Source organism: Lithobates pipiens, unplaced genomic scaffold (genome assembly GCF_037356315.1).
Source record: "Lithobates pipiens isolate NorthernLeopardFrog02 unplaced genomic scaffold, aLitPip1_a1.2 Scaffold_18, whole genome shotgun sequence".
NCBI lineage: Eukaryota > Metazoa > Chordata > Amphibia > Anura > Ranidae > Lithobates > Lithobates pipiens.
Window position 1 is genome coordinate 22,360,367 of NW_027507758.1, and position 13,268 is coordinate 22,373,634.

The 13,268-nt window shown below is 49.6% G+C and overlaps 1 protein-coding gene across 1 annotated transcript in view; it reads left to right on the top strand.

The window, feature by feature from the left end:
• Positions 1-413: 413 nt before the first annotated feature.
• The window catches only part of CRIP3 (cysteine rich protein 3), a 29,167-nt gene continuing 16,312 nt past the window's right edge, over positions 414-13,268 (top strand). The window contains exons 1-2 of the mRNA XM_077485458.1: positions 414-579; positions 4,487-4,581. Coding sequence (XP_077341584.1) covers positions 537-579; positions 4,487-4,581 — 138 coding nt within the window. The 5' untranslated portion in view covers positions 414-536. The remainder of the gene's footprint in view (positions 580-4,486; positions 4,582-13,268) is intronic.

The following is a 13,268-nucleotide window of genomic DNA, read 5'->3' on the forward strand; positions in this document are numbered from 1 at the left end:
TGCTTTTGTGCAAAAAAATAAAAATAAAAATAAAAAATAAAATATATATATATATATATATATATATATATATATATATATATATATATATTAAAGTGTATTTTTTTCCTGAAAAAAATTCTCTTTTAAAAATGACTGTTCATAACAAATTGCAACAAGCACAATTTTATTCTCCGGGGTCTCTGCTTTCAAGAAAATTAGATGTTTGGGGGGAAATAATAGACTTGCTGGCAGGATCAAAAGGTAATATCAAGGGAAGGAGGGGAGGAGGGAAGGAGGGGAGTTCAGAAATTCAAAATCAGCTACTGTGACAGCCTGACAGGGGGGCGGGGCCAGGTACCAGACAGGCGGGGTCTCTAGGTTAGGGGCGGATCCTTTCGGCAAGAAACCCTTGACTTGGCTGGGAAGGAATGAGGATGAGGGGCGGAGATGGGCGGGGTCTCGATGCGGAGATGGGCGGGATCTCGCGCAGGGATGCTACGCGGGAGCTTCGTTCCTATCATTTCTGTCAGGTGATCTGAGGAGGCGGCTGTACGATGAGCTCCCAGTGTCCCCGGTGCCAGAAGACCGTCTACTTCGGTGAGTCCGTGAGAACCCCCCATTATCTCCTTTGGGTGTGTGTGTGATATAACCCCTATCATCTCCCCCATCACCATGTTTGCATGTCTTTTACAACCCTCACCATCCATCCCCTCCACTGTTTATCTGATATAACCCTCATCATCTGCTCCTTTGGGTGTGTGTAATGTAACTCCCATCACCCCCCCCCCCCCCCCCCACTTTGTGTGTGTGATATAACCCCCACCATCTGCTCCATTGTGTCTGTGTGCAATAACCCCCATTATCTCCATTGGGTGTGTGTCTGATATAACCCCCATTACCCCCCCCCCCCTCCGTGTGTGTGTGTGTGATATAACCCCCATCATCTCCCCCTTCACAAAGTGTGCATGTCTGCTACAACCCTCACCATCCATCCCTTCCACGGTGTATCTGATATAACCCCCATCATCTCCTCCATTGGGTGTGTGTGATGTAACTCCCATCATCTCCCCCCCACACACACACACACACACACACACACACACACTGTGTGTGTGATTTAACCCCCATTATCTCCATTGGGTGTGTGTGATATAACCCCCATCACCCCCCTCCACTGTGTATCTGATATAACCCCCATCATCTCCCCCTTCACTATGTGTACATGTCTGCTACAACCCTCACCATCCATCCCCTCCACTGTGTATCTAATATAACCCCCATCATCTGCTCCTTTGGGTGTGTGTGATGTAACTCCAATCATCTCCCCCCCCCCCCCCCCCTCCTTCACTTTGTGTGTGTAATATAACCCCCACCATCTCCCCCTTCACAATGTGTGCATGTCTGCTACAACCCTCACCAGCCATCCCTTCCACTGTGTATCTAATATAACCCCCATCATCTCCTCCACTGGGTGTGTGTGATGTAACTCCAATCATCTCTCTCTCTCCCCCCCCCCCCACACACACACACCGTGTGTGTGTGTGTGTGTGTGTGTGTGTGTGTGTGTGTGTGTGATTTAACCCCCATTATCTCCATTGGGTATGTGTGATATAACCCCCATCACCCCTCTTCCAATGTCTTTGATATAACCCCCATCATCTCCTCCATTGGGTGTGTGTGATGTAACTCCCATCATCTCTCCCCCCCCCCCCCCCCCCCACACACACACACACACACACACACACTGTGTGCGTGTGTGCTATAACCCCCATTATCTCCATTGGGTGTGTGTGATATAACCCCCATCACCCCCCCATTATCCCCATTGGGTGTGTGTGATATAACCCCCATCACCCCCCCATTATCCCCATTGGGTGTGTGTGTGATATAACCCCCATCACCCCCCCATTATCTCCATTGGGTGTGTGTGATATAACCCCCATCACCCACCCATTATCCCAATTGGGTGTGTGTCTGATATAACCCCTATCATCTCCCCCTTCACTATGTGTGCATGTCTGCTACAACCCTAAACCCCCCACTGTGTGCGTGTGTGATATAACCCCCATCATCTCCATTGGGTGTGTGTGATATAACCTCCATCCTGCACAGTGATGATTGTGGTGGGGGGTGGGGTAGATGGGAATTGTCCAAGTGCGACAGATTTTCTATGTTATAGGGAAGATCTAGAAATCCCAGTTGGTGCCCTGAGAACACCTTTTTCAGCCCCTCCTCCCCCGGTAGCTGGTAGTGGTGATAGTAGTGCCTAGGCACTCCTGTTCTGTGGGCTCACAGCTGTATATCTTCAGTAGGCGATCATCTAAGGCACTGCTGTCTGACTGCCAGTCGTTCCCCCCCCCCCCCCCCCCCCCCCCCCCAGATAGAGTGTGGGATTGGGTGATATCACTCCTCTGCTGCTCTCTTCTCCTTGCTGGAGTGGAAACTGTACCTGAGGACCTGCAGTGCAAGGATCTCCCTGCTTTCACTTCATCTGGTTGGGTGATGAGTGGTGCAGTAGGTACAGAACAGTCATCGGGGGGAGGGGGTTGGGGCTCTTCTGATAAAAAGGAAGCAAAGCCCTGCATGTACCAAGATGGCCAGAAAAGATAATCTGCAGGGAGACCATAGGCAATACTGGTAGCTAGTCCCTCATCCCCCGCAGTTCGATACGTATACACTACAGGTACTTTTTTAGTACTTCCATTCATCCAGCAAAGTCATAAGCTCCAATCTGTTAATTCAGTCCATGTCATGGACCTAATGTGATATTGACACTGAAGGATCAGGATGATAGATGGGCAGCTACCGCCTTCAGGAGAAAGTCGGTAGTAGTGGCACCCATAGTTCCGTACCAAAGTAATGATAACCACTGGGCTCCATTGGGAACAGGGCGATGGTTATCACTCATTCTACGACACCCAGGAGGACCCGTCCTCGTCGCTCCCCTCACGACACCCAGGAGGACCTGGCATCAGTATAATGTTGTTGTCCTAGCAGTAGGAGAGTAGCTGCGTGTTCAGCTCTATGGTGTCGGCCACTACAGGAAGCAGACAGGTGGGGGATAAAGGCAGGCTTATTGTAAAAAGGTTTGTCTGGGTTTAACACACCGTATGTGGTGATGGGGTTTGTTTGGCCCACACCATGTAACGTGAAGGGGGTTTGTCTGGCCCACACCATGTAACGTGAAGGGGGTTTGTCTGGCCCACACCATGTAACGTGAAGGGGGTTTGTCGCACGCCGTGTACCACGGTGGGGTATTGTAGGTCTGGAGCACGCCGTGTACCACGGTGGGGGTATTGAAGGTCTGGCGCACGCCGTATACTACAGTGGGGGTATTGAAGGTCTGGCGCATGCCGTATACTACAGTGGGGGTATTGAAGGTCTGGCGCACGCCGTATACCACGGTGGGGTTTTGTAGGTCTGGCGCACGCCGTGTGCCACGGTGGGTTTTTGTAGGTCTGGCGCACGCCGTGTGCCGCGGTGGGGTTTTGTAGGTCTGGCGCACGCCGTGTGCCACGGTGGGTTTTTGTAGGTCTGGCGCACGCCGTGTGCCACGGTGGGTTTTTGTAGGTCTGGCGCACGCCGTGTGCCACGGTGGGTTTTTGTAGGTCTGGCGCACGCCGTGTGCCACGGTGGGTTTTTGTAGGTCTGGCGCACGCCGTGTGCCACGGTGGGTTTTTGTAGGTCTGGCGCACGCCGTGTGCCACGGTGGGTTTTTGTAGGTCTGGCGCACGCCGTGTGCCACGGTGGGTTTTTGTAGGTCTGGCGCACGCCGTGTGCCACGGTGGGTTTTTGTAGGTCTGGCGCACGCCGTGTGCCACGGTGGGTTTTTGTAGGTCTGGCGCACGCCGTGTGCCACGGTGGGTTTTTGTAGGTCTGGCGCACGCCGTGTGCCACGGTGGGTTTTTGTAGGTCTGGCGCACGCCGTGTGCCACGGTGGGTTTTTGTAGGTCTGGCGCACGCCGTGTGCCACGGTGGGTTTTTGTAGGTCTGGCGCACGCCGTGTGCCACGGTGGGTTTTTGTAGGTCTGGCGCACGCCGTGTGCCACGGTGGGGTTTTGTAGGTCTGGCGCACGCCGTGTGCCACGGTGGGGTTTTGTAGGTCTGGCGCACGCCGTGTGCCACGGTGGGGTTTTGTAGGTCTGGCGCACGCCGTGTGCCACGGTGGGGTTTTGTAGGTCTGGCGCACGCCGTGTGCCACGGTGGGGTTTTGTAGGTCTGGCGCTCGCCGTGTGCCACGGTGGGGTTTTGTAGGTCTGGCGCTCGCCGTGTGCCACGGTGGGGTTTTGTAGGTCTGGCGCTCGCCGTGTGCCACGGTGGGGTTTTGTAGGTCTGGCGCTCGCCGTGTGCCACGGTGGGGTTTTGTAGGTCTGGCGCTCGCCGTATACAACGGTGGGGTATTGTAGGTCTGGCACACACTTTTTTTTTGTTTTTTTTTGTTTTGTAGGTCTGGCACTATGAAGAATAATGAGTCTGTGTTTTTCTGTGTTTTTTTCTCTTGCAGCGGAGAAGGTCAGCTCTCTGGGGAAGAACTGGCACCGATTCTGTCTGAAATGTGAGATGTGCAGCAAGGTCCTCTCCTCCGGGGGACACGCCGAGGTGAGAATCGGATACTGAGCCCTCCTGTTATCAGATCCAACACCGTACCCATCACCAGATCTGCCCTGCATCCTCCGACGTCCTCTCTCTTCCCTACTACCTCTATGCTGCTGCTTCTTTCCCCCAGAGAGTCTCTTCACCTTCCTGTAATATGTCCTTTCTCCAGAGGGCCCCCCATTATCAGCGGCGTGGCTCTATTAATAGGGGTAGTGCGGTACGCGGCACTCCAGTGCTGTCAGATTAGGAAGTGTCTGCAGACGATCATTAGACGCCTTGTAAAGCGTCAGACGTGCCGAGACCTGCCGGCCAGACAGACGCACATTGTACAGAAGCCGAACTGTTTTGGCGACGGCGGTACCCACTCCCTCCATTCTCTGTGTCAGGAAAATATTGCCCCTCCCTCCCCCTCAATGTTCTCTGTGTATTGCAGGAGCTCAGGGCTCTCATTCACTGTTCTCTGTGGGGGGGGGGGGGGCCCCTCCACCGTTGTGTGAGTGTGAGGGGGGGGGGGGGATATTGAGGGTTTTATCCGCTGTTCTCTGATGGGGGAATATTGGGGGTCCCCTCCCTCATTCTCTGTATAATGGAAACAGTCTGCTCTGCCATTCTGTCGGGGGGAAATATTGGGGCCCCCTCCCTCTTTCTCTGTATGAGGGTAACATTGGGGTCTGCTCTACATTTTGTGTCAGAGGAATATGGGGGTGATATCAGGGGTCCCACTTTTGTTTTCTGTCCTGGGGGAGGGGGGAAGATATAGGTGGACCCCCTCCCTTGTTTTTTTATTTATTTTTTTATTTGAGAGAATCAGGGGTCCCCCTGCCTTGTTTTCTGTGTGTGCGGGGGAGGGGGGAGAATATCAGGGGTCCCCTCGTTTTTTTTTTTTATGCAGTGGGAGAGGAGAATATCAGGGGTCCCCTTGTCGTCTATGCGGAGAGGAAGAATATGGGGGGTACCCTTGTCTTCTATGGGGGGAGAGGGAGAAGATTGGGGGTCCCCTAATTTTCTATGGGGAGAGGGAGAGTATCGGGTCCCCTCGTTTTTTTGATGGGAGGGAGAAGATCGGGGGTCCCCTCGTTTTCTATGGGGGGAGAGGGAGAATATATCGGGGGTGCCCTCGTTTTCTATGGGGGGGTGAGGGAGAATATCGGGGGTCCCCTCGTCTTCTATGGGGGGGAATATCAGGGGTCCCTTCGTCTTCTATGCGGGGGAGAATATCAGGAGTCCCCTCTTTTTTTTTTTTTTTATGGGGGGAGAGGGAGAAGATTGGGGGTTCGCCTAATTTTTTATGGGGAGAGGGAGAGTATCAGGGGTCCCCTCGTTTTTTGATGAGAGGGAGAAGATCGGGAGTCCCCTCGTTTTCTATGGGGGGAGAGGGAGAAGATCGGGGGTCCCCTCGTCTTCTATGGGGGGGGAATACCAGGGGTCCTCTCATTTTCTATGGGGAGGGAGAATATCAGGGTTCCCCTCATTTTCTATAAGGGGGGGATATCAGGGTTCCCCTCATTTTCTATGAGGGAGGGAGAATATCAGGGTTCCCCTCATTTTCTATGTGGGGGGAGAATATCTTTTTCTGTGTGCAGGGGGGCCCCCCTTGTTTTGTGCGTGGGGGGCCCTCCCTTCCTTGTTTTGTGTGTGTGTGTGTGATATTGGGTTTTTCACAGACTTGCATTATAGTGGTGATGATGGGTGTCTATTCTGGGGGGGTGTGGAAGGTTAATTTCATGGTGGGCACCCTATAATGATGCGGACTAGTCTGGTTTGGTCACCCCAATATCTGGTCAGTGTTACGATCGGTAGATGCTCCCACCAATGGATACAATCTCTGGTTTCCAGTCTCGTTTCTCCTGAGAATCTGGAAATATCTCGGGGTCTGTGACCTCGGTGAACAATCTGCAATAAAATATACACAAGTCATTCTCCTCCGTGGTTTCCTTTCCCCTTACAGGGGCCGTTTCCATGACTGCAGAGTATCCGCTCCTCTGTATAATGACAGTGTACACAGCCCGGGCATGGGGGGGGGGGGGGGCAGGAAATTCCTCCGCTTGGCAGCTGCTCAATCTGACAATTGAAGGAGAAACCTTTAAAAATAACTCCGCGCTCCTCCAGCTGCAGGAATGTGGGAAAATGTTTAACTGCTCAGCAGCCCAGAGAGAGAGGGGAGGGCTAAACCCAGAGGATGGACATGACCTTCACATTATGTCGGGTACACAGTGTAACCTGCTGGAAATGAAGTCGCAGCAAGAAGATTCTTTGCATTTTGTTTTTCCATACATTTATATAGCTCTGACGTATTCCATAGTGTTCTACAGAGAACACCGAGACAGTCGCATCAGTCTCTGTACCAGAGGAACTTACACTCTAATGTTCCTCCCCACTGTTCTACATTTATTTACCTGTGACATAGTCGATATTGCTGTACAGAGAACAAGGAGCCAGTCCCATAAGCCACTGAACCAGAGGAGCTTACACTCTAATGTTCCTCCCATTATTATATGTTTATATAACTGTGACATATTCCATAGTGCTTTACAGGGAACACCGAGCCATTACATCCGTCTCTGTACCAGAGGAGCTTACACTCTCATATCCACTCAACAGTCACACATTTATTATACATTTATATAGCTCTAGCATATACCACAGTACTGTACAGAGAACACTGAGCCAGTCACATCAGACTAATGTGAGTGGCTCACAATTCTCTGTACAGCACTGCTGTATATGTCAGAGCTATATAAAGGTTTATTAAAAATAGTGTGCGACTGTGGTGGGCATTAGAGTGTAAGCTCCTCTGGTGCAGTGACTGGCTCAGTGTTTTCTCTACAGTACTATGGAATGTGTTGGCGCTGTGTAAAATTTTATAATAATATTGTGTGACTAGCGAGGACATTAGAGTGTAAGCTCCTCTGGTACTCCCCCCAGTCACTATTATTCTTATTATACATTTATATAGCTCTGGCATATACCGCAGTGCTGTACAGAGAACACTGAGCCAGTCATATCAGTCTCTGTACCAGAAGAGCTTACACTCTGACTGACCCCCCCCCCCCCCCCCCCCCCCCCGTCACTTATTATTATACATTTATATAGCTCTGGCATATACCACAGTGTTGTAAAGAGAACACTGAGCCAGTCACATCAATCTGTGCCCCCAGTCACACACTATTATTAAAGTGACATTAAAGCTTCTTTTTCCCTTTTTTATTTTTTTTTATTTTTTTATATTCCTGTTTTAATAAAAAACGTAATAAAACTTAAACTTACCTGCTCTGTGCAAAGCCTGGGTCCTCCTCTTCTAGGCTCCCCCACCGGCACTGCAGGCTCCTCTTTGGCAAGTGGCCTCATGGAAAACACGCTTTCCAGGGTGGGGGGGGGGGGCACTCCTGCATACTTGCTCCCGAGCCGCCCTGCCTGCATCTATAAACGCAAAGCCACCCAGCCTCCCCTTCTGACCCCCCCCCCCCCCCCCCCCACCGCTCGCTCAGCAATTGAGCGACAATCTGTCCAGGAAAGAGGGAGACCGCTGCTCTCGTGCACATCACTGGATCGAATTGGCCTCAGGGAGAGAGTTTTGCACCACAGAATGTTTGTTTTTCACCTTCATGCATAGAATATTTTAGGGGTCAGAAAAGAAACGCAGTCCGGATGCGCTCTAGATGTCTTTTTTGCATGCACGTTTTTGATGCGTTCCAGTGCGTTAATTCCCCCCCAACCTCCTCCCCCCCCGTTTTTTTTTTTTTTTTTCCTCCCTTAAATAAGAACATGGGTGTTCCAGTGCATTTTTGATGCTTTTTACAGCTTTCCGTTCCAGTGCAGGAGAAGCACTGAAAGCACTGGTGTGAACTATGTCATTAAAAACCATATAACCGACTTTTTATGCATTTTTGATGCAGAAAAAACACGCACTGGACTGCATGTGGTATGAACTGACCCTTGGGTGAAAAACCTTAAAGAGGCAGTAAACCCTGATGAGTTTACTTCCTCTTTGATTCCCTGGAAAGGTAAAGCATAATGGACTACTATGCATCGCATAGTACAACATAGTGCATCGCATAGTAGTCCATTATGTGTCACTTACCTGACACAGGAGCCAGCGAAGTCACCGCTGTCCCCTTGTGTACGGAGCGTCCATCTTCTCAGTGGGTCTCGCTGCTCCGGCGCTGTCGTTCGCCGAAGCTGCGATGACCTCACTCCCGCGCGTGCGCACGGGAGCCGCCACTTGCGCCATATCGCCGTTGACAGCGGCGCGCTCAGTGCGCCTGTGCGCTGCTGTCTTCGGCGCAGGCGTTTTGGCAACTCTCTCTTAAACCGTGTAGGTTTAGGAGATATTTCTTGGACCTACAGGTAAGCCTTAATCCTAGGCTTACCTGTAGGTCAAAGTGGTTTGTAAGGGTTTACAACCACTTTAAGGCTTTAGAACCCCTTGTATAATAATAATAATGATAATATTATTTAATTTATATAGCGCTGACACAGTCTGTAGTGCTGTACAGAGAAACACTGAACCAGATTATTACTTATTATTATTATTATTACAATTTTATAATACTATTAATATTTTATTATACTACATTTAGATCTGACATATTCCCCTCTGTTTGGCAGCTGCTCAATCCGGCTACCGAAGGAAAAAAAAATCTTTAAAAATAACTCCAATCTGCTCCAGCAGCCGGAATGTGGGAAAATGTTTAACTGCTCAGCCGCCCATTCCAGCAATTTTCCAGGATGAAGAAGTTGTTTTTTTTTAATTTTTTTTCAGGCTGGCCGTGTGGGTGAATTTAGGATTCAGCTGTGTGCAGACTGATACCCTTGCAGGGTCCTCGCCATCTGTCATGGCCGCCCCCTGGGGGGGGGTAAATCTGCAGTTGCTGCGGATGATGTGCAGTGCATGGAGGGGTGTGGAGGCAGCTGTCACCTACAAGGGTGTAGATTGAGGTGTGATCGGCATGCTGGGAATGCCATGTGCGCCATTCCTGGGTGTATCATTAACCGCCTGCTGTGCGCTGCCGGAACCGTAACTGATCTCTGTGTCTGCAAACGGCTTGGACTGTGAGAGGGTGACCCCCCCCCCCCCCCCCCCCAAAAAAAAAAAATCAGAGTCTCCATTGTGCACAATGATGGGAAGCTGACCCGATTTCTATGTCTCTGCAGTGATTGGATTGTAATCCTTGATTTCCATGCCTGTATTCTGGAAGCCCCATTTTCTGGTGTCTGGATTACGATAGGATGGTGACCTTGATCTTTGTCTGTTCATTGGGTGATTCCTGATGTGTGTCTACACACTGCCAGCATTGTGATTGGGCAGACCCAGGTTGCAGTGTGGGGGATGGGTAATGAAGCAGGCTGTTGATGTTCGGTGAAGCATGGAGACGTCTGGAATGTGTCGCCCTCCCTAATTGACTCATTAATGTGCCGCCCGTTCCCAGAGCTACGCTTCCAAAATCCACACTGTGCGATCTGCTGCCCATCTCTGCCATTCCGGGGTGTGTATGTTGTACAGTCTGCAGGGGGGCCCCCTCCGGTATACAGTGCTTTTCTGTACTGTACAGTCTGGGGGGGGGGGGCCTCCGGTATACAGTGCTTTTCTGTACTGTACAGCCCCGGGGGGCCCCCTGGTATGCACGGGTTTTCTGTACTGTACAGTTCCAGCCCCCTCCGGTATACAGTGTTTTTCTGTACTGTACAGTCCCGGGGGGCCCCCAGTATACACAGTTTTTCTGTACAGTTCCAGGGCCCCCCTCCCCGGTATACGCAGGCTTTATGTAATGTACAGTTCCAGCCCCCCCCATGTTTTCTGTATTCTTTTGGATCCCCTGTTGTCATTGCTCTCTGTACTATACAGCCTTGTGACCCCATCATACAGTGTTCTCTGTACTTTACCCTTCCAGGACCCTACGGTTGCTATACAGCAGTGATGGCGACCCTTTCCCCCCAGATGTTTTGGAACTACGTTTCCCATGATGCTCACCTACAACTGCAGAGTGCATGAGCATCATGGGGAAACGTAGTTCCAATACATCTGGGGTGCCAAGGTTCTCCATCACACTGGTATATATTCAGTGTTCAGCCGGCCATTGATGGATCCAAACTCGGGCAGTTCAGCAGCAACCAGCCAAACTTTGATCCATTTTATGGCCATTTCTGCTTGACAAAAGGCCAGTCCAGCAATCGACTTCTGCCAAATGGGAGTGTTTGCTGATCAGAAGTCGCACGCGTCTATCGGCAGCCTTCTTTGTACTGTACAGTTCTGGGGCACCCTATTTTTTTCTTTTTTTTTCCCTATTGTTCCCCCTCCACACACCCCATACCATAATCTGTCGAGTTTTACGGTCTTGTTGCTCGCCCAGGCCCTCCTCCCGCTAACGCCCCCTTTTTAATGAGTATTCCTCATTTTAATTAAACATAAAACCAAAAAAACTATTGAAAAATGATTCATAGCCTTTGAAAATGTTCAAATTTTTTATTTTTTTTTGTCATGGCAAAATGTGGAAAATTTCAAGGGGTATGAATACTTTTTTTCAAGGCACTATAAATTGGACTTGACAAATTTTACCTTGATATCTAGGAGCCAGATAAAGTGTGTGTGTGTGTGTGTGTGTGTGTTCGTTTGTTTTTTTTACCTATTTGACCTATTTACCCCTTCCTGCCCAGGCCAATTTTCAGCACTTTCACACTTTGACAATTGCGCAGTCATGCAACACTGTACCCATATAAAATTTTCATGATTTATTTTTATTTTTTTATACAAATACTGCTTTCTTTTGGTGGTTTTTAATCACCACTGGGTTTATTTTTTTACTACACAGACTGAAAATTGAGAAAAAAAAAACTTTTTTGAGGGGGGAATTATTATTTATTTTTTCTTTATGAAATTTTAGTAAATAAGTAATTTTTCTGAACTGATAATCGGGAGTGTCCTGATTATCAGTGTAAATGTCCCCTGTCACAGGATAGCCGGTTATCCGCTTTCCTTTCCTCGTACTGTTACAACGTTGAGGAAATGAAATGCCAACAACCGCCGTTGGTTTACATGTGATCAGCTATGATTGTATGCAGCTGATCACATGGTAAAGGGCCGCTGTGATTGGCTCTTTACGTTTGGTCTGTGATCAGTTTTGTCCAAAGCACACAGCGGTCACAGAACAACCCAATGGTTTCAGGAAAGAAATTTGCACGGTCTATGGCCCTGCCTTCATTTATCATGTCCTATATTAAAGTTTTTACTCAAAAGCTGCACCCTCTGTTTCTGCACCCCCAGCGGGTAAATGAAGTGGGAGGGGGACCCAAGGAGGCACCATGGTTGGGTATCTAGGATCGCCTAGCATCGCTTTCCTGGTAGCCACTGGAAAAGTTGGTGCCCAAGATGTATCGGTGCCGGTTCACACTAGTGCGATGCGAGAACCCTGCGAATCAACTGCGGATTCCCACATCGCACTTTACACGCAGGGCAGTTCACACTGCCATATGCGATCTGATGGGGAGTGTCATATGTTAACGACACCCCCATTTCAGCTCGCATATCGCACTGCGAACTGACAGTTCGGACATGAATCGGATCGCATGTGTGTGAACACACATGCGATCTGATTCTGGTCCGAACAGAAAAAAGGGTCCTGTGCGTGTTTTGGACCGAATGCGGTGCGATATCAGCCATACTGACATCGCACCCGCACAGACATCGCATGTAATGTGAACAGCCGTGCGCTGCGAATTACATGCGATGTCTGGCATCGCGCTAGTGGGAACCGACACTCAACTATGGATTCATATCGGAATCGCACAATATAGTGAAGATGAGAAACTCCAAATTAACAATTAAATGTTACCGGACTGGTTAGAGCCACACTTAGTCGCTAAGCTCCTATGGCTGGGTTCACACTGCAGCGATGCGGGAACGCCGCGAATCCGCTGTGGGTTCCCGCATCGCATACCTCCCGGCGGCAGTTCACACTGCCCTATGCGAACTGCTGGGAGTGTCAGTGAAACGTTAATGACACCCCCAGATCAGTTCGCATATCGCAGTGCGATCTGAAAACTTGGACAGGAATCGGATCGCATGGTGTGAACACCCATGCGATCCGATTCTGCTGCGGACCAAAAAAAGGGTCCTGTGTGAGTTTGGGGCGGGTGCGATGCGAATTCAGCAATACTATCTGTATGGCTGAGCTCGTATCGCACAGAGATCGCATGTGATTTGCACTGCAGCGCGGTGCGAATCACATCCGGTTCTCGTAGCCGCAGCAGTGTGAACCCAGCCTAAAACATATATTTAGCTCTTGTAAGCGCTCACATTCCCAATGGAAGTACCTGTGTGAAGAGTGGCTATTTTTTTTTTTTCCATGCTATAAGTAGAGACTCAATCGGATCTCACATTTCTCTCATTAAGATGTAATTGAATCATGGAAAAAGCAGCAATCAACTAGAGACACGCCCTGGTAGCTCAGTCTTCCCATTAACCTCCTCCTCATCCTCTTCCTCCTCGCACCCGGGGAGAAGGTTAATGGAAGACTGAGCTACCAGGGTGGGTCTCTAGTTGATTGCTGCCCTTTCTATGATTTAATTACATCTTTAATGAGAGTAATGTGAGATCTGATGGCCTCCTTTTTTTCTTATAGCATGGAAAAAATAATTACTACTACACAGGTACTTGTAGAATACGAGTGCTTACTAGAGCCATGTATACATTT